We start from the raw sequence: 22,550 nt of genomic DNA, 5'->3' as shown, positions 1-22,550 counted from the left end.
GTGTTTAGAAGTATAGTGTTTCCCGTTGGTCTACTTGATTCATGTGTAATATGGTTATCTTAGTTACAGTAATTATTGTAAACTAATCTAATCTTATGGTCATGGTTATGTTTAAGACTTCACCATACAACACATTTTTTACAAAAGTAAGATACTCAAAACTATGTATCTTGAAGTATTAAGCGATATATATTGCTAACATCATAATATCATTTCGATAGACAGAAATGTGTTTGATTTGAAATCTGATATTATATGATGAGAAGTTGGTTAACCCGACTATGAAAACGTACTATAACATAATCTAGGGGTGTCAAAATGAGTGTTTGTTAGCTAACTCAACTCATCTTAATTTTTCATGACCATGATCTCTGTTTTTAAGCTAATTTAATAAATAAGTTTAATGATCGAGCTTAAATTAGATCACGAGTTATATGAGCAATTTTTAATGATCATGAGCTAACTCATGAGTTTGCTCGCTTTTATATTTTATATATATATATATGACTTATATTTTTCTTATGTAATATTAGTGTTTTGGATTAATTTTAAATTATATTATGAAAATTATTTTATTTTGTAATTTATTTTGTAATTATTTTTATAAATTATTTTTTAAATATTTGATTGCGAGTTGGCTCATTTAATTCATGATCTAAATGATCTGAGTTCGAGTTTACATATTGAAACTCATATAATAAATGAGTTGAGCTGAGTTAGCTCATGAAATATCCGAGCTCACTGCAAGCTGAGCTGAGTTGAGCGAGTTAGCTCGTGAGTTGGCTCAGCTCAGCTTGATTTTTCATGAGCATGATCTTTGTTTTTTAGGCTCATTTAATAAATAAGCTTAATGATTGAGTTTAAATTAAATCACGAGTTATATGAAAGATCTTTAATGGTCATGAGCTAACTCATGAGCTTAGTCGTTTTTATACTTAATATATATATATATATATATGACTTATATTTTTTTATGTCAGAAAAGATAGTTTCTATATTAATCATATTTATCTTTTAAATTAAAATGCAAAACCAAAAAGTTATAAATATATAAAAATGTAAAAGAATATTTATATCAATCCTCATATAATATATCTTTAGAATTAAAATCTAAAAAAAAAATATTCCTAAGACTCTCACGCCGAATATACTTATGATTTGAATAGATGAAGATTTTGAACATGAATCATCTCAAAAATCTTATGGGAAATATATTTTTAGACTAATTTTAAACTGTATTATGTTTTGGAGTAATTTTAAATAATATTATGAAAATTATTTTATTTTACAATTTATTTTTATAATTTTCATTTTTTATATTTGATCGATAGTTAACTCATTTAACTCATGATCTAGATGATCTGAGTTCGAGTATACATATTGAAGCTCATATAATAGTTGAGCTGAGCTGAGTTAGCTCATGAAATATCCGAGTTCACTGTGAGTTGAGCTGAATTGAGCGAGATAATTCATTTTGACACTCCTACCTAAATCTAACTATCAAAAATAAAATAAATACATATGTCAAATATTTAAATGCAATGTTGTAAAATCAATAACATGTCAAAACATCAGTGAAAATTATTAAATTTCTTATATTATTCTGATTATCGAATTATGATAATTATATATTATTTAATAGTTTATGAATATTAGATTCATATAGTTTATGTAGCTTTCAATACATTAATTTTTTAATTTTAAATGGTTGTGGTAGAAATAATATTTCTTTTTACGAAATTGCATACCTCTCAATATCATAAATTGATTGAATGTCGACAACATATCAAACTATGGGTACAAATGTAGACAATATAGAACATAGGACTTGTAACTTTCAAACATCTATATGTGCAAATCAAGCAAAAGTAACTTAATATGATGGGCTTCTTTGTCATACGTAACCCAGGGTGGTTCAACTAACATTTTAACATTTTATATGCATATTTGGTGAACCAATGTTATCAAATCAAAGCATGAAAGCTCTTTGTACTTGTTTTCATTAGTGTAGCTGATAATTTAATTAGCATGACACGTGAACAACGTGTGGTGTAATGGTCATGTTAAGTCGAAAATTAAGGGTGTCAAATCTAAATCTCGGTTTGAGGTCCGGTCTATACAGGTATAGATCTGGAGGCTTCCTGATTTCTAAACTGGACCAAGAAAAACCCAGTAAATAGTCAGGCTGCACCGAACCGGCCTACACATATATTTCAGAGACTGAAGTCTTCATATAAACCTTGTGGAGTAACTTCCATGTCAACAATATCACTGTACTGGCCACTACATTGTGCTGTGTTGTGAAGATTTGACACAAAACCATAACCCTCCAAGGTGATTAAACTCAAACCGGAGTAATCAATATGTATTTTGGAAAGAAGGTTTACCACTTGATGCCTGTTAGTGATTTGCAAGAGCCAATTCAACTTCTTCTTTCACCTGTTCCAAGGGAGATATTCATATATAAATAGCTAAAGCAATTAGAAAATTCTTGGAGGAAGGTGCTAAATTCATTTAACATGATGCGTACCACTCTGCGGATTAATAGTAGTATGAGTATTTTTGTATCCAATTTAAATTTATCTTCCAACAACTTTGATTAGACAAAATGAAACCTAACTTTAACATCCAGGTCACGAACACAAAGATCAACTAGTCCCCTCAAAAAAACCATTCACAGAAAATCAAACTAAAGAATCCATCACAAGGCCATATATTCATTTGATTGTGCGACTACAAATATATATTGACCTTAAAATTTGGCCACACTTTAAACATTTTTTGTGAAATTTAACGTAGAATAATTGATTTTTACAAAATTTATTTTATGAAAAAGTCTATTACGGTTAAATATACTAAAATATATACAAAAAGTTTTAAGGATGTACGTAGAAGTATTATTAGAGCTGGACCAAGAAATCATAAAGCATGCGGAAAACTGCAATAATGATCCATACAAAAGCATGTTCAAGTTCCCATGATTCATCCTTGTTCTTATTGGCACATGGTATATGAATCAATTAGCTTTCTATAGGTTACAAAAGTAGCCTATGGATAACACTAGTTTATGCCCCAGTCATAAGGTCTTGTCCTATGATTGTCTTTCCAAGTGGAACAAACAAACAAAAGTATGTTAATGTTTGATCTGATAAAAAAAATTTGCCAACTAGAAGATGTGAAATATTTTCAGTTTTTGATCATATTGATTTGTCTGAAACACGTGGAGAGGACCTAGTTGTTTGCTCCATAAAGCAGCGTCTACGAATTGATTTGATTTATATGATTCAGTATACTTTTTATATACATACATAAACATCTGACTTGAAGAACCAAAATAGCAAACAAAGGAAATGAGTTTGTCTTAGTTATTTTATACTATATTTTTAATATCCAAGCATGCAGTCAAGGGGCAAGCACAAACTAGTCTCAAGACTCTCAACTAAACATACTTTTTAAAAATTTAGTTCACAAAGACCTTATCGCATGATCAAACACAAACTTGAATGAACCAGTAATAATACACTGTGCACTAGTGAAGTATAAAAACTGAAAATATACCCAGTAACAGTTTTTCTTTTTGAACTTACCTTACGCAGTAATAGTTTAAGCAATTTTAAACTGAAAATTTGACAATTCATCATAAGTATACACGACTACTACTTGTAGAGACTTTTCACAACTTTAAAAAATTTATATTACCAAAACGATCAATAGTTTATAGTCCACGAGAACACTGCTGTTGAGCTGGGTAGGAGTATTGAGAAGTGCTCACTTTTGTGAGTCGAGTCCAATAGATATTCTTAATCAGGGCCGTCTCATTTTTATTTTGGACCCTGTTCAAAAATAGTATCAAATTATTTAACAATGTAATTAAATAGTTTTAACTAAATTTTGTAGATTTCATATGGGTCACTTGACACCCCTGGATCTAAGGTGGCTCCGCTACTGTCCACTTGTACATGCTATTAAATAGTTTTAACTACAATTTTGGTTTCAGTACTCGGCCTTCCTCTTGTCTGTATTCAATTTGGCAATAAACAGGACTGGTTGATCAAATCTGTTTAATGGATCCTGTTGTATACACGGAATGTTCGTAGAATAGTTCAGAGCTTGTTGTCCTCTGACATCTTCACACGAACTGTCTGGCTTTGACCAAACGATAAAGCACGCACGTTTTATGTTTTAAACTTTTTTATTATTGTGTCTTTCTCTCTCGTCCACACATCTTTCTAGTTTCCAGATCCAATTTACTAGATATATGTTAAATCAGATAGAAGTTGAACTATAGTTAGCTAGTAATTATTTTTTAGAAAATATACTAAATCAAATATTTTTTAAAAATGTGAACAAATCTAAAACATCAGATAAGAAAACCCGATAGAGTACACTTTTGCTTGAAATATAGATCATGACATCATGTGCGCTAATATTAACCTTCAACATATGTACGTATATCACTTTAGAATTGTTGTCTTAACGGGAAACATATTAGCCACTGGAAGTCAACAAGCTTGTGGTCGACCAGTAGACAACTTGGACTTGGAGTTTCTATAATGGCTCAAACGATTTTGCCAATCCACTAATGGCAGCATTATAAACGAGTTTAATAACCTTTGTTATAACAAGTCTGTAGAAATTTTATTAAGTACATAGATATTTAAATAAATCTGTGGCTAGAGAAAAATATATCTAAGTCCGTGGCTACATAAAACATAAACAAAATAAGTCTGTCTGTGATAAAATCATAAATATTCCAAAAATTTATTAAAGGTATTTTCGTTATTATTTTTTTGTTAACAAAGAAAATAAGGGTAAATTAGGTATGAAATACCAACTAATAATTAAAATAAAATTAGAGTTAAATTAACGGATAAATAAGGGTTAAACTAGTTTTATTCTCTATATTATTTGCTTCCACAGGTTAAACCTTAAAACTTGTTTAAGAGAAAATATTTAAAATATTGTTTTTCTAAGAAAAACAAGACTTAAAAGATACTTTCCAACTAGTCAAACTTATTTAAAGAGAAAATCTTGAAACAAATTAAAATTATATGGTCAAAACATATTTGTAACAGAAATTTACTAAAAAGGTAAGATATTATTTGGTAGTTTAAAATAAAAAGATCTTTCACAAAATTATTTTTTATAAATACTACACAATAATGTCTTTGTACTCCACTCATAATCATTTAGATTTAAAAAAATGAAACACCTCATACTTTTTATATTAGTAACTACATACTTTAGGCTACACGAAGCCTGCGAGAAAAATCGTGTTCTACTTCATAACGAACTCGGTCCGGGTAGAATTCTCGAGTTCCATTGTTATTCTCTACACGATGATTTAGGCGTCAAGAACTTAAACTTTAATGCTCCTCCATATGTCATCGAGTTCCATGACGATGTGATTATTAGAACGGCATGGATTTGTTTGTTAAGGCAAGGAGCTAACAAGGAATATTCTTATAAAGTTGAAGTATACAGAGCAGGATATAATTTTATCCCTAAATGTGGCCAGATACGTGTATGGACGGCCAAACTTGATGGGATATACTTTTCAAGAAACCTTGATACACCACCCGTTTTAGCACTACGCTGGAATAAAGCATAATGTAATTCTACTTCTTTCATGAAACTATAAGCTATATCAAAATATTATAATTGTTTTCTTATTACTTAAACATAAAAAAATTATTTTTGAAGCTTTTTTATTATAATAAACCCTTTATCAAAAAGAAAAATCAAAATATTATAATAACATATGACTTTATGTGATATAAATGTTTGTCTGCTAAATCTCTTATGAGGTTTAGAAACGTCTCTCATATCTCTGGTATTGACTCATCCATTCCCGGTGTTTTAGAAACCGTTATCTTATATATTGTCACATCCTTACATTGTCTATACGTGAGCCTGAAAGCCCCCGTGTGTGTAGTACTGAGTACTGGGATCAGTGGACAGCTGAATAATGATATGAGAAAGGTTATATTCAAAGGAATACTTGACTACTGGTTTGGTAAGCTTGAAACCAATTCAAGTTTTTACTTCATACTATATTGATAAGAATGATAGCATCATGCACTTGGAAACTTAGATTCCGATTTTTAAAACTTTATTCTCGATATCGTGGAAAGATTAACTAAACTTTCGAAAATTAATTAAATTATTTAAAATTTTATAATATGGTGAATAAAAAAACAAATATTTATTTACATAACTGGATAAAAATTTAAGAAATAAATTATATATATTTTTTAAAAATTGATATATTATTTAATTTATTAACAAAAATAATAAATATGAATAACTAAACTAATTATTATAATAAAATACAAATTAAATTTAATTAAAACTTTATTTTATTATAATTATCTATATGATTTTCAATTAATTAATATTTATAAATTAAAATAATTATTCATAAATAATTATTATTTTAAATAAATTAATATTAGTTAGTTTAACATGTTTAAATATTATTATACTTTCACGCTAAAAAGTTATAGTGGTTAAAGTTGGTGTTACCCTTAATGAATAACCTAAGTTTCTAAGTACATGATGTTTTCACTCTTATCAATAAAGAATGAAGTAAAAAGTCGAACTCGTGTCAAGCTTACCAAACCAGTGGTCGAGTAATCCTTGGATTATACCTTTCTCATATCATTATTTCAGCTCTCCACTAAACCCTGTACACATTATCAGAATCATGTATAGACAATGTGGGGATGTGACCATAAGATAACGGTTGCTAAAACATCAAGAATGGATATGATAATACCAAAACTATGACACGTTTTTAGAACCTCATCAGAGATTTGAAAGACAAACATATATATCACAAAAACTCAATTGTTAATATAATATTTTTGATATAGCTTACAGTTTTCTGAGAAGATAGAAATACGTTTTTTTTTATTCCGTCGTTTTATTCCAGTATAGTGCTTAAACAGGTGGTGTATCAAGGTTTCTTGATATCCCATCAAGTTTGGCCGTCCATACACGAATCTGGCCACATTTAGGGATAAATCTGTCTCCTGCTTTGTATGCTTGAATTTGATAGAAATATTTCATGTTAGCTCATTGCCTTAACAAACATGTCCATCTTGTTACACGAGGTAATTCATCATGGAATGAGATGATATATGGAAAAGCATTGCAGGCTAAGGTTTGTGTACCTAAATCATCGTCATTGGAACACAATGGAACTGGAGAAGTCTACCAGGACCAAGTTCGTTATGAAGTACGCGATTTTGTTTTGCAAGCTTCATGTAGCCTACAGTATGTAGTAACTAATATAAAAAGTACGAGGTATTTCATTTTTTTTTGTCTAAATGATTATGAGTGGAGTATAAATGCATTAATGTGCAGTATTTATTAAAAGAAATTTGTGTGAAAGGTCTTTCTATTTAAAGTACTAAATAATATCTTACCTTATTAGTAAATTTGTTTTACAAATATGTTCTGACCGTATCTTTTTAAATCTTGTCTTTCTTAGTTTCAAAGATTTTCTCGTAAAACAAGTTTGACAATTTACTAAGAATCTTTTTAAATCTCGTTTTTTAAGAAAACAATGTTATAATATTTTATCTTAAACAAGTTTTAAGATTAACCATGTAGAAGCAACATAAGATATAACCCCCATTGAAGCAAAATCCTATTCTTGTAGAAACGTGAGCCATGGGCTGCCTGAGATTTAGGGGTCCACAGAAAATTTATTTAAGATCTCAACTAATTTTTTTTTTCTTACAAATTTGGGGGTTAAAACTCTAATAAAATGATTTTGTAAACAAAAAATGTTTTGAAGAAGTTTATAAATAATTTCATAATCTTGACAAGTGATTTATAAATCATGTGTGTGCTTTAAAAACATAAAAAAAATCTAATAGTGCCTTATATATAATATGAACGATATATATAATATGAACGAAACATAAACAAACATCATTTAAATGACTTCTCAATTAATATATAAGATGAGATGAGATAATTTTAGTAATTTGTAATTATTTTTAAAAATTTAGTACATACTCGGAACTAAATATTAACTTATCAATACTTACCCATCTATGAGTTTTCGAACAAGGTGTTAACTATCAAACAAGATAAACCTTAAGTGATTATTTAACAATGCAAAAGCATTAGTCTCTCTTTACAGACAAATGGACATTTCGCTTCTAGTATTTAACAACAGAGAAACAATAATCACGTATTATTACATTTCGCGCAAATTGATCATTTACACCCATTGATATCAATCAAACAAAAAAACATTTTTATCAAAAAGGATAAAGAAAAAAGAGCGAAGATAATCAAAAACAAAAACAAAAAAAAAAGCTAGAACTGGGAAGAACAGGCGAAACCCCCGTTTTGTCCTCCTTGAAACTGAGTTCGACTCAACCCAGTCCCTTCAAGCATACGGTTCCACTCACGCGCCTCCCCATTTTCTCCAAACGTACTACCTCCACCGCCTCCTCCTCTCATCACCTGCAAAATCTTCGCCGCATTCTCCTTCACCCGTCCGTTCCCTCTCTCCTCCACTTCCTTCAACACTTCCTCAGCTCCCACCTCACTCGCCAACCCCCTAAACCTCAAATTCCCTTGACAAAGCGTCAACAAAACCGCCACACAATTCTCACGCGCCGCCTCAGAATCTTCTCCACCACCTTCTCTTAGCTTCCCCACCAGAATGGCCACCGCGTTACCCTCCAGCATTGCTCCTTTTCCGTCAGGACACGCCGCAAGGTTACAAAGCACCAAAAGTATCCTACTCGTGGACTCACCGGACCTAACCATCGAAAGCAGAGTCGCCACCGCACCTGCTCTAACCAGCCTAGTCCTGTTACTAGGAACCAAAGATAAGTGATACAACGCAAGAGACGCGTCTTGACGCGCTCTTTCGCTATCCGAAGAACGTAACGCATGGAGGAGAGGCTCCACCGCGCCGAGAACTCCGATCACCATTTTGTTCTCATCCTCCAACGCTAAACTAAACAAAACTCCGGCGACGTGCTCCTGAGCCTCCGTTGTTCCAGATTTAAGCACGTCGATTAATAAGGGAACGAAGCCTGAACGTACGATCTTCACTTTGTTTTGTTTCTCGAGCGAGAGGTTGACTAGAGAAGCTGCCGCGTTTGTCTGAACGAGGTTGTAACGTGAAACAAGAAGTGATCGAAGGAAAGAGAGGATACGGTCTGTACAGAGAGACACACGAAGTTCCTCGCTTGTTCTTGTCATCTTCCTTAGCAGGATCAGACCTTGCTCGTGGTCGAAAATGTCGGCGGTTCTTAGTTTGTTGAAGATCTCTTCTTCTTCCGGCGACATCGGGGAAGAAGAAGAGTAGTCGGAGGAAGAGAATGAGATAGCGTTCGGACTTTCAGCTCCGATATAAACTCCTGATGAAGTAGTGGAGGAAGAAGAGAACATACTAACGGCTCGTGTCGGGTGGTATGGACTCTGCCCGACCGTAACTGACTCAAGTGATGTTGTCGGCGACGGAGACGGCGACACTGAGTTCTTGGAACGTGCTCGTATCGCCTCCATTACAGCATAGTAATCTGAAGGTGAATTCTCAGCCACAGGAGGGAGAATCTCAGGCTCCGGATCACCCAAACCTGAAATTTTGGAGGCTATAAACATTTAATAAAATGGTCAATATTTTTAATATATGTATATAATTTTCCAAAAAAAAAAAAATAGAGACTAAAACTAATGTTTTACTTGGCTGTGTCCCAATCCGGCTCTGGGGATCTATATTCATGCGGGCACGAACCACGTTTTCAACGTAGGCAGAGTCAGGAGGACGAGGATGGTCAACTTTATTCCTGTCGCACCAGCTGAAGATGGTGGACTTCATGGCGAGGTTGGGGATGACGGTGGAGAAATCGGGTCGGGTTCCATCGAGAAGATCCGGTACGTATCCTACGTTACGACAGACTTGAACGGAGAGACGCTCGAAGGTTTGACCAGATGGGACAACTACAGGATCGGACATGAGGAATCCTGTTATGGGACAGAGAAACTCAGGTGGAGTTTCGTTGTGTTTGTGTTGCGGTACAGTTGTAGTGGTGGCGGAAGCTGATCGTTGGTGGAAGGAGAACCATTTCTTCTTAGTTCCACCCATCGCAGAGGAGGACGGTAATGATAATTGCCGATGGGAGACAAGTCAGGCGTGTTACATACTCGGAAAACGAGATAGCAATAATTTTGTAATATAAAGTTTTTGATAAAATAGTTTACAAAAAAAAAAAAAAGTTTTTGATAAAATAATTGTGTTGTTTCTAGTGAGAAAAAGTCGGTATAGGATGTCAAGTAGGCCTACTGAAAATTATCGATCAGATAAAAAAAAACACAGAGAACATGACATCCACTAAGATATGTCTTGTTTTGTTTTGTTTATTTGTTTAACTAACGCCTTGATTGTGTTTAAAGACACTTTTTGAATAACAGACACAAGTTTTTTAATAGTTTTTTTCCTTTATAAAATTTGCTATACTATTTATTAAAGTTTCAAAGAAGGTTATATTAATTTACCATTAATTGAATTAACCATATTGCGAAGCAAAAATTTAAAAAACATCTAAAAGGTTTGATTAACGAAAATAAGTTTTGAATCTCTTGACAAAGAAGAAAGAGCACAAAGAAGTCTTATTTTCCTACATAAGGCAAATACAAAAATTGACGAAGTTTGTGTTGTATTTACAGAATGCTATTTTATCATAACACCAAATCTTACAAAAAAAAATCATAACACCAAAAAATACAAACATAAAAATCATTGAATTAAGAATAACAAAAGAGAGAGAAAAAGTAGAAATAAAATAAAACAAAAGACACATGGTAAATCTCAATACTTATTTTAAGAGAAAATCTTGAAATATTAATTTCTCTAAAAAAACAAGATTTAAAAAAGACACCTAACAACTTGTCAAAATTTATGTTTTTTTTTGGTAAAAACTTTAGTTAGTACTATAAACGAAAAGATTTTACACACACAAAACATATATAAATATACTACACATTATTGCTTTTGTTACTCACATTCGGATCCAAAGAAAAATGAAACACCTCATACTTTTTATGTTACTTATCATTACATGTTTTAGGCCAAATAAAGCTTGCGTAAAAAACCGTGTCTTAATTCAGAACGACCTCGGTGTTGGTAGAAATCTCGAACTCCATTGTTCTTCCAATCACGATGACTTAGGCATACAAACCTTGAATTACAAATCTTCATATATCATCAAATTCCATGAAGAGCTATATAATTCAACAAAATGGAATTGTTCTTTTAGGCAAGGAACTCACCTGGAATATTATTATGACGTTGAAGTATACAACGAGGGAGATAGACTTTTCCCTCGATGTGGTCAGCTGCGTGTATGGACGACCAGACTTGATGGAATATACTTTACAAGAAAACTTAGTATACCATCCGTTTTAGCACTTCGTTGGAAGAAAAAATAATGTATTTTATATCTTTGAAAACTCTAGCCAATATTTATGAAGACTAAGATCTTTTTTGTCACATGATAAGATATATCAAAATATTATAGTAACATATGAGTTTATTTGATATATATATATAAAACGCATGTTAAATCGCTGATGAGGTTCAAGAGTGTCGCAAAGCTCTGGTCTTGTCTTATTTGCTTCCAATAGTTTAGCAATTCTCACAACGTCTATGCATGAGTTTGATAGACTACATTGTGTGTACTGGTTCAGTGGAGGGCTGCGATAACCCCAACAAGTCTGCACTGCTAGATGACAATGGGTCAGTCCGGCTTATAGCATGTGCTTACAATGCACTGGTTTCCTTTTTCTTTTTGGCAAATTTTATGGTCTTAATTTTCTAAAAACTTAGGATCCTAATTTTCAAATATACATTTAACGTAACTATAATTTTAAAACAAGTTTTTTTTTTTTTTAGTACAAGGCTCATTAATTATTTGAGCCGGGGTCTGCCAGGGATGGAAGGACGCAAGATGGTTGTTCTTCGGGGCTGGGCTTTATACACTATTTGCGGAGAAACCTTTTTATCTATAATCCCGATATGAAACAAAGCATAACCCTACCCGTAACCCGCTCTCAAATCAAACGTTTTTGTTCAAGAAGAATAGTTTTAGTTTGCATTTACTTTTTGAGACACGATCCTGTTCTTGATCAATACATAGTAGTTTACAATGTTGTTACATGTTCATATATTTTGAGAGGATAAACTCAGACCATTGGATCTTAGTACTACAAGCAGGAGGCTCGTGGTAAATAATCGAGTTTGAACAGCCTCACGTGCCTACAAGAATAGGACTTTGCTTCAATGGGGTTATTTTTTATTTTGCTTACACATGGTAAATCATAAAAAAAAATTTAAAGATAAAACTTGGTTAATATAAAATCGTATAACATTATTTTCTTAAAAAAACGAGATTTGAAAAGATACTTACCCACTTGTCAAACTTCTTTTAAGAGAAATTCTTGAAACTAAGAAGACAAGATTTAAAAAGATAAGGTCAAAACATATTTGTAAAAGAAATTTACTAATAAGGTAAGATATTATTTAGTAGTTTAAAAAGACCTTCCACATAATTTTTTTAATAAATCCTACACATTAATGCCTCTGTACTCCAATCATTTAGATAAAAAAAATGAAACACCTCGTACTTTTTATATTAGTTACTACATACTTTACACTAAATGAAGCTTGCAAAAAAAAAATTCGTGTTGAACTTCATAACTCGGTCCTGGTAAACTTCTCAAGTTCCATTGTGTTTCGCTCAAAGATAATTTAGGAAATCAAACACTTAGCCTTCAATGCCTCTCCATATATCATCGCATTCCGTGACGAAGTAATTCATGTAACAGCATGGAAATGTTTGTTAAGGCAAGGAGCAAACATGGAATATTTTTATGAAACTGAAGTATACAAAGCAGGAGACAGAATTATTCCCTTATTTGTCACTGAAATTATATTAAGAAGCCCAAAAGGAAACATGTCTTAGCCCAAGTTTAATACAGACTGGCGAAGAGACGCGTTTGTTTTCTGATCTCGAAACATGAAAGAAGAAGATAGAGGCGAAAACAGTAAAGATTGATCGGATATCTGTTACAACTCCGAGAATCTCCTTTCTCTGCGATTTGCAGGTGATTTCTCTAAGGAGCGTTGTGCAATCAGTGAAAACTCTGAGATCAGGGATCTCCAGTTCCACTGCCCTAGAAAGAGCCTACCGAACCACCAGCTACGAGGGTTCCATTTTCGTTGATCAGAGGTGATGATCCCGCGAAAGTCCATGTAAGTCCTTCTCTCTTCCAGACAGAATTATCAATATATGTGGCCAGATACGTGTATGGACGGCCAAACTTAATGGGATATAATTTTCAAGAAACCTTGATACACCACCCGTTTTAGCACTACTTTGGAATAAAGAATAATGTATTTCTATTTTTTTTCAGGAAACTATAAGCTATATCAAAATATTATAGTAATATATGAGTTTATGTGATATAGTATATGTTTGTCTGATAAATTTCTGATGAGGTTCAAGAACGTCTCATAGCTCTGGTATTGTTTTATCCATTCCCGATGTTTTAGCTACTGTTATCTTATGGTCACATCCCCACATCGTCTATACATGAGTCTGATAGACCACCATGTGTGTACTGGGTTCAGTGGAGAGCTGAAATAATGATATGAGAAAGGTTATAATCAAAGGAATAATTGACCACTGGTTTGGTAAGCTTAACACTAATTCGAGTTTTTACTTCATACTTTATACTTTATTGACACAAACATCATGCACTTGAAACTTAGGTTCCAATTAGAAACTCTTTATTCTCAGAAGTATAAAAAAATAATTAAACAATAGAAAAATTAATTAAATTATGTTAAAACTTTAAAATATGCTGAATGAGAAACTTCAAAAATGTTTTTTACAAAATTGGATAAACTTTTAGAAATAAATTATATAAACAAAATTTTAAAACTTGATACATTATTTAATGGGAAATTTTCCAAAAATGATTTAATACTTTATTTTAAAAGCAAAAGTATATTCCAAATTCCATCAAATGCAAAAGTAATCTAAAACGGTAGTGAAATTACAAATATATCTTAATGATCAAACAAAACACTTGTCATCACTTTTACGATTATAACCATGCAAAGTCATTTATAAAATTTATTCAAAAATAGATGAAAAATAAATTGAAATCATGTAATTCTAAATGATGTAAATTAATATTTTCTAAAATTAAATTGGTTTCAACATATTTGAAGGAATAGAGGTTGTAAGTCAAGATTGTCCTTGGTTTAGGGTTTGGTAACGTATTATTGTTTGTACTTTTAGGGTTAGATTTTAGAATCTAAATTCTTTTAAAATAAAATAAATCTGACATATATGTGTTTAATTTTGTATATATTACATATTTTATAAGTTGATATTATGGTTAATGAATTGTTTGTTGTTATTTAATTAGTTATTTGATTTAAAGGTTTAAAAGACTTCTTAGAAATTTTTCTAACATATGATGCATTAGAAAAGTTCTTGGGAAGTCTTACGGGATGAATATTAAATTTAGGATCTAGAAGACTTCTCTAGAAGCTCTGAACCAAAAATATTTATCCTAGTTAGAATTTTGGCCTCCTTATATAATGTTTTTTACACATTCTCTATCTTATTCTCAAATAACTACAACAAAAATATAATGTTTCTCACTCTAAAATTCTCCAACCTCTGTCTAGTCTTTTAAACTCGAAGACAACAAACTTTAAATCAATTTCTCATCTATTTCTCTCATGTCTTTCTTACTACTTTATCTTGTTTTTTGCAGGTTTTTCATTTATGGTTTTCATCTTCCACTACTTTAAATGTAGATCTATAAATTTTAGATATCGATTTTTGTGTGTGTTTATATGTTAGATTTGAAAAACTGTAGATTTAAACTAACATGATTGTTTTATGTATTATTTCAACATAAAAAAATATATTTCTGAAGTTTTTTCTGCTTTGAAGCCATTTTAATGTTTTGGATATGCATGTTTTCAAATTCCGAGGACAATATCGACCTTCAAACTTCATTAGCCGACTTCTTTTTTTGGGTCAACATTAGCAGACTTCTTCAGAAGACCTTTGGAGAAGACTTCTTCAGAAAACTTTTGGAGAAGACTTCTGCAAAAAGACTTCCAGAGAAGTCTACTATGAAAATTACCAAATTTGGTAAGAATTTTTTTCACCAATTATTTTTATGTTTTTGTATGTTACATCAGAATAAAGTTATATATTCAACTTAAGGGCTGAATGATTAAAATGTATTGGTTGTGGGTGTGATTACAGGAGTTTGTGGATGTGGGTGATGCGGTTTCTAGTGTTATTAAACAATTTATACGACTGGTACATCGGTTATAAATTGGTGCCTTTGCAGAAAATTTAGAAAATTTGTGACTGGTTGATTAAGAGATATTGTAGCGGTTCAATAAGAAATTATCAACATTAACACAATAACATTATAAAATATCTAAAACATACTATTGTGATAAAATATAATGATTATCTCTTATATATTATTTGAGAAGCATTACAATATTTTTTAGTAGCCACGTGTCATCCCCAAAATGATTCTTAGAATCCTTAGAGAAATAAGTTGATCTATCTAAATATATTATAAAATTTTTTTCTTAAAGTAACCATGTTGATCAAAAAAAATAAACTAACCATAAATTCATTATTAATGTTCTTCTAATTTACTTAAATAAAAGTTACGGAATTGCCTAATGTGGCTAAAATATATATGACAATTAATGATTTTAAATAATAAATATCTGATAAAATTATTGTATCTTCTATCATATTTTTTAATTATAAACTAATAAAATAAATTAAACAACCATATTAAACATATAATAAAAATTAGATTTTTCCGTTTATGTTATATTTTAAATTTTAAAAAATTACAATAAATTACTAAAACTGTTAAAAGTCTCACATTCAAATTTTGTGATCCACAGTTTAAATATTTTTGTTATGACAAGATTCAAATGATTAAAAAATCATATAAGTAGAAACCATATAAAAATATTTTAATTTATAAAATTACTTTCAGCAATTTTTTTTTGATAGAAGCTTTGAACAAATATTGACAGTTTAATTTTTTAAAAATATAAAATACTAAAACTATTAATCCCACAATAAAAATTTTGTTATCAGCACTTTATAGTTTTTGTTATAAAATATACAAATGATAAAAAAAAGCCATATGAATAGAAAGCATCATTTAATAGATACTAATATAAAATATACTATATATGTATGTAAATATCATTTATATTTAATTATATACTATATCAAATAAAAAAATGTTGTTTGGATTAATAAAATTTATTTATATGTTCGCACCAATTTAAATATAGATGTAATAATTAATGTCCTTTTAATTATTCAATATGTATTTTTATTTCATAATATATAAAATATAAAATGATATATATATATATATATAATGTTCATCCAGCACAAGGTTCGGGTTATAACTTAGTTGACATAGTATAATTAATAAATTATTATATTTATATTTTAATTTTTATTTAGATGAAAATTATAATTTCAAAATTAGTTTTGATGATTTATATTATAACTTTTGAAAGAATATTTTGTTTCGCTTATATATTTATTTATATTTATATACTGTATATTCATATTAATGTTTAAACAATTATAATGAACATTATTTGTTTAAATTTTATATAAAATAAATTGTGATATTACTAGTGAATTTAAATTTAAATATAATAATATATATATAACTATAATCTTTCAATTTTAATATATTTTTAGAAATATTTTTATATTTATTTATCCATCTGCAACCGTCCGCAACTGCGAATGTGAACCAACTTTTCATTTTAAGAGATTTGGAGCGGTTTGAAACGATTATATGTTTTTTGATTGTTGCAAAATGCCAACAACCTTTACCAACCGCAAAAGTTGTGTTTGCGGACAGTAGCGAGAAAACCAATTAGACCATTAATGTGATTATTTTGTTATTATTTTAGTTTTAATTTGTTTTTTCATGGTTATATTATATTAAACTTACTATACTTGTTTTCTTATTATTTAAACATAAAATTTTTTTTTGAAATTTTTCTTTATTTTGAAGTCTTTTTAACATTTTGGAACATGGTTGTTCTTGGGGGCTGGGTTTTGTACATTGTTTGTGGAGGAATATTTATCTATAATCCCGATATGAAACAAAGCATAACCCTACCCGTAACCCGCTCTTAAATCCAACACTTTTGTTCAAGAAGAATATTTTTAGTTTGCATACTTTTTGAGACACGATCCTGTTCGTGATCAATACATAGTCGTCTGTAATATTGTTACATGTTCATATATTTTAAGATGACAAACTCGGAGTATTGGGTCTTAGTACCACAAGCATGGCAAGGAATCGAGTTGGAAAAGTCTCACGGGTCTACAAGGCTACAAGAACAGGACTTTGCATCAATGGCTTTAATAAAATAAATATTTAAAATATTTTTATATTATTTATATATGCTTTTATTCTTTTTGAATTTTAATGATCAATAAAATAGATTTTCAAACTTCATATAATTATGGTTAGTGTGAAAAGTTGAAATAGTGCACGATTAGAAAGTATTGAACAAATTGCAATAATTTAAAAGAAAAGGAACATAATATATAAAAAACAATTCGTATGAGACATGTGTCATCAAACCTTCATGTCACTTATTATAAGAAGATAAAAAGTTAACTTTATATATAGATATTGGTTCCACATGGTAAATCTTAAAACTTTTTTTTAAATCTTAAAACTTGTTTAAGAAAAAATCTTTAAAATATTATTTTTCTAAGAAAAACAAGACTTAAAAAGATACTTATCAACTTGTCAGACTTATTTTAAGAGAGAATCTTGAAACACGATTAAAAATGATATGGTCAAGACATATTTGTGAAAGAAATTAAATAATAAGGTAATATATTATTTAGTAGTTTAAATAAAAAGCCTTTCACAGAATTTTTTATTTATAAATACTACACAACAATGCCTGTGTAGTCCACTCATAATCATTTAGATCAAATGAATCACCTCGTACTTTTTATATTAGTTACTGCATACTTTAAGCCACATGAAGCTTGCGTAAAAAATCGTGTTCTACTTCATAACGAACTCGGTCCTGGTAGACCTCTCGAGTTCCATTGTTATTCCGTAAACAATGATTTAGGCGTCAAGAACTTAAACTTCAATGCTACTCCTTATGTCATCGAGTTCCATGATGATTGGTTTTTGATAACAACATGGGATTGTATGTTAAAGCATGGAGCTAACATGGAATATTTTTATAAAGTTGAAGTATACAGAGCAGGACATAGATTTATTCCTATGTGTGGCCAGATACGTGTATGGACGGCCAAACTTGATGGGATATACTTTTCAAGAAGCCTTGATACACCACCCGTTTTAGCACTACTCTGGAACCTGGGGTAAAGCATAATGTATTTCTTTTTTCAGGAAACTATAAGCTATATCAAAATATTATAATAACATATAAGTTTATGTGATATAATGTTTGTCTGCTAAATCTCTGATGAGGTTCAAGAACGTCTCATAGCTCTGGTATTGTCTTATCCATTTTCAATGTTTTTAACGCTGATTTATTATGATATAATAATTATGAAAAAGATTACATAGACGATTCAACAACCGATAATACTACATGCTATATGAGGATCTACGCCTAACAACATCCGTTGGAATAAAAATAATGTATTTTCTATTTTTATTTAAGAAGAAATTCAAATAAAAAGAGAGAAGAAAGAGAGAGAAATAGAAATAGTTTTGAGATAGTCCAAAAAATAGAAATACCCATATCCTGTATATGTAACTTTCTAATTGGTTTAATTTTCTTTTATATTTCAAATTTAAATATTTAACTTAATTATGTAAATTATTATTATTACATTTATGAGATACTCATTTTGAGATATAAAAGAATGAACATACTTTAAATGGCCACTGGACCTTTTCAATATCAAAAGCTTAAAAGTATCAATCTAACAAATGTAGATTACATAAAATGAAAATATGTAGGCATTTATTAAATTAATAACAAAACTAGGAAACGTAGAAAACTATAAGAAAAATTAAACAAAAACATAAAAACTTACATTGTAATAAAATTTTCAAAAAGGTAATTTTAAAGAAAGAATATGTGCCAGATGTCAAAGTTTGTGTTTATAATTTTTTTTACTTTATTATAAACATAAAATGAAATATAAAAAGAAAGTTAAGTTAAGAATAACAAAACAAAAATGTGTTAAAAATATGGTAAATATATCTTAAAACTTGTTTAAAGAGAGATATTGAAATAAAAATATACATAACAACTTATCAAACTTGTTTTAAGAGAAGATCTTGAAATACATGGTCAACACATATTTGTAAAAAAAACTCTATTAATAAAGTTTAGTCAAAAGAAAACTTTACTAAAAAGTTTAGTCAAGAAAAAAACTTAACTAATAAAGTTTAGTCAAGAAAAATCTTTACTAATAAAGTATAATGGTATTTATTATTTTAACCGAAAAGATCTTCCACAGAAAAAAAAATAATATAAATACTACAAGTTAATATGCCTTTGTTACACCAGTCGTGATCATTTAGATAAAAAGAAAAAAAATGAAACACCTCATACTTTTTATATTAGTTACAGTTACATACTTTAGGTCACAAGAAGCTTGCGTAAAGAACCGTGTTGTGATTCATAACGAACTCGGTCCTGGTAGAAATCTGGAGTACCATTGTTATTCCAACAAGGATGATTTAGGCATCAAAAACATGGCCTTCAATGCTACTCCATATGTGATCGCATTCCATGACGAGATCCCTAATTTAACAACATGGAATTGTTTGTTAAGGCAAGGACCTAACAATAAGTTTGTTTTTGACGTTCAAATGTACAAAGCAGGACCCAGACTTATCCCTCGATGTGGTCAGATACGTATATGGACGGCCAAACTTGATGGGATATACTTTGCAAGACACCTTGATACACCATCCGTTTTAGCACTACGTTGGATTGAAAAATAATGTATTTCTGTTTTCTTCTGCAACTACAAGATATAATAAAAATATTATAATAATAACATATGAACGTATGTGATGTATATGTTTGCCTGCTAAATCTCTGATGAGGTTCAAGAGCATCTCAAAGTTCTGGTCTTCCTCTTATCTGTTTCTGATATTTTAGTAGGATCGATCATGAGTATAGGTCAATGAAACATTGATTTACGGTCTACCAAAATATAAAAAATTATATAAATTCTTAGTAAATTGTTTATAGCCTCAAAATCTAGCAGTTATTTTACGTTAACATTCACATTGTCTATACATAGTCTGATAGGGTGTGTGTCGCAACTTGGCGAGTGTGCACTGCTATGGGAGGACGCAACATGGTCGTTCATTGGGGGCTTGGTTTTCTACACTGCTTGCAGAAAAGCGTCTCTAAAATCCGCAACGAGAGAAAGCCTAACCTTTCTACTTTTCTAGACATGATCCTGTTCTTGATCAAATACATATACATAGTTGTCGGCACTGTTGTGATACGCTCATAATATTTTGAAGGGATAATAGTAAACCGGTCCTAGTGAGTACCGATACAGTAAATCAATAATCAAACCAAAAACAATCAATACAAGAAGGTGCATAAAGCACAAGGCTCTTGTAACCATTAAGGAACAACGACACTAGCGAGATGGCACCAACTCTGAAGATCTATATGATTGGCTTTAGTGCCTCTGCGGTTCCAGATTGGAGTTGTCTCGATGAGCTTGTGAGGGTTAAGCCGCCTCTCCCGCTTGCTTAGCTTCTCTGAGCTTGACAAATAGCTAACTGTATATGCCCTTGCCGAGCCGACATTGTCTAAGGCTCTAAAACTATCTGCGAGTGTTCATGATTAGTCTCGCTGAAAGTTTCTATCTTTCGAATCGGATGAGTATCGATGAAGCTAACCTGAGAGAGAGACGGAGCTCGAGGTGCCGCCGAACGACGGTGAAACCCATTTGTTTCGTGATTTGGGCTTTGTTTCATGGGCTCAACCCGAGTTTGTTCGGGTCGGATTCTGTACCACTGGTTCAACTGGTTTAGCTGTTATTTGGTTTGGTTCGGTTTTGTTTGGCTTGAATTAGTTTAATGTGGTGTAAATTAATTAGACAAGTTGGTACACAGATAGGCCGATTAGTACAATGATATTTTTTTTCTTTTTATTAATCGGAGTAAATGGACGGACCGAAATCCTACTTATCCTTTAGAAAATCAATATTAAGGACTAGTTTTTTTTTTTTTTTTGAAACACATATTAAGGACTAGTTTAACTGCAAATTTTCTAATGAAACATAAAGCATGATTTATTTTCTTTTGGCCAAGTGACAACAACTTCATATCTATCATCATGAATCAGATCCAATCAATGACGAAAAATTTAGTCTTATTACAAGTCAACCCTTACCACGATACTATTGCGTAGTACAATGATTACTTAACTTTTTACCCGTCCTTCATTATTTTTTTCTGGTCTGTGCAAACTGGACCATGTTGCCTAATGTCACGTTTTGTTTCCATAATTTGATACAATTTTATTTAGCACATTAAATTATCTTGTGAGATTATGGTAACTCTTAAAAGCAACAAATGAAACTATATATTAACTACTAACTAGTAGCGACCAGACCTCAACTTGTACGCCAATATATAATCTTACATTCCTGTTGATATGTATTTGGTAGTTCTAACTTATTATATGAACTGTTTATATGTCATATGAATATTTAGCGATAATCCAAGCGTCGACAATTTGCTTACAAGCTAGATCGCTTGTAAACTTTAGTCATATCGAACAAAATTAGAAGAGACTGACAAAGAATGCAAGAGAAATAAAAGACATTAGAATTATCGATCAGAGTTATGGATCTCTATGAAGTAGGCACATAATATAAGTTTTAAAAAACGAGTACGAAGTTTTGCATATGATTATACTGTAGCTATACTATGGTCCCAATATTATGTGTTGATAATTGGTGGATCACATCTTACCGAATGTAGCTACCATATTAAGTCCGACCATCCTCATTGAGAATAAGCCAATAAACGTACTTCTCCTAACTATCATGACAAACTTTTTGTTTTATTGCTATAGGTGTACATACAAGAAAAGTATTTCATAGCAAAAAGAATGAAAGTGCGTGTAGTTTCTCTTTTGCAATTTTTGAATTCAGCTCAATAAATTTTGCACATTTGCTAGTTGTTAGATCAACCCAAAGTGTGATATTTCTTTGTTTTTCTTTTCAATGTAAGACATTATTATCAATATATCATTTGCGACAATGAATCTTATATCTACTTGTTTCAGTATTCTGGATATGGATTTTTATAGAACCAGGGGAGACCCGGAAGCTTAGAAAATATGAGACACAAAATGTTATAAATAGTTAGTATAAGTATATCTAAAGTAAAAAAAAAATCCTTTGGATAGTCATTTTTAATTTATT

General features: G+C 30.6%; 1 protein-coding gene, 1 long non-coding RNA gene and 1 pseudogene across 4 annotated transcripts; 1 reads left to right on the top strand and 2 right to left on the bottom strand.

Moving 5' to 3' along the window:
- Positions 1 to 565: 565 nt before the first annotated feature.
- LOC117128473 lies at positions 566 to 7,924 on the bottom strand (annotated as a pseudogene).
- Positions 7,925 to 8,186: 262 nt separating this feature from the next.
- Positions 8,187 to 10,339, bottom strand: LOC103837417 (U-box domain-containing protein 41). 3 transcript variants are annotated; one of them, XM_009113776.3, is made up of 2 exons: positions 9,718 to 10,339; positions 8,187 to 9,611 (listed from the first exon to the last, which is right to left on the bottom strand). In XM_009113776.3, the coding sequence occupies exons 1-2, from the start codon at positions 10,118 to 10,120 to the stop codon at positions 8,335 to 8,337; spliced, it is 1,680 nt and encodes a 559-aa protein (XP_009112024.2). In that variant the 5' UTR covers positions 10,121 to 10,339; the 3' UTR covers positions 8,187 to 8,334. The 3 variants fall into 3 exon arrangements, with proteins under 3 accessions (XP_009112024.2, XP_033136802.1, XP_033136801.1); XM_033280911.1 differs by having other exon boundaries at positions 8,195 to 9,615; positions 9,716 to 10,339; XM_033280910.1 differs by having other exon boundaries at positions 8,195 to 9,626.
- A 1,609-nt stretch (positions 10,340 to 11,948) lies between these two features.
- Positions 11,949 to 15,515, top strand: LOC117128474. The gene is made up of 2 exons (XR_004451768.1): positions 11,949 to 15,209; positions 15,327 to 15,515. It is a non-coding gene; the product is annotated as an uncharacterized LOC117128474 (long non-coding RNA).
- Positions 15,516 to 22,550: the final 7,035 nt, after the last annotated feature.

Source organism: Brassica rapa, chromosome A09 (genome assembly GCF_000309985.2).
Source record: "Brassica rapa cultivar Chiifu-401-42 chromosome A09, CAAS_Brap_v3.01, whole genome shotgun sequence".
NCBI classification, from domain to species: Eukaryota; Viridiplantae; Streptophyta; class Magnoliopsida; order Brassicales; family Brassicaceae; genus Brassica; species Brassica rapa.
The sequence above is the reverse complement of the archived record's forward strand: the minus strand, read 5'-3'. Positions and strand labels throughout refer to the sequence as shown.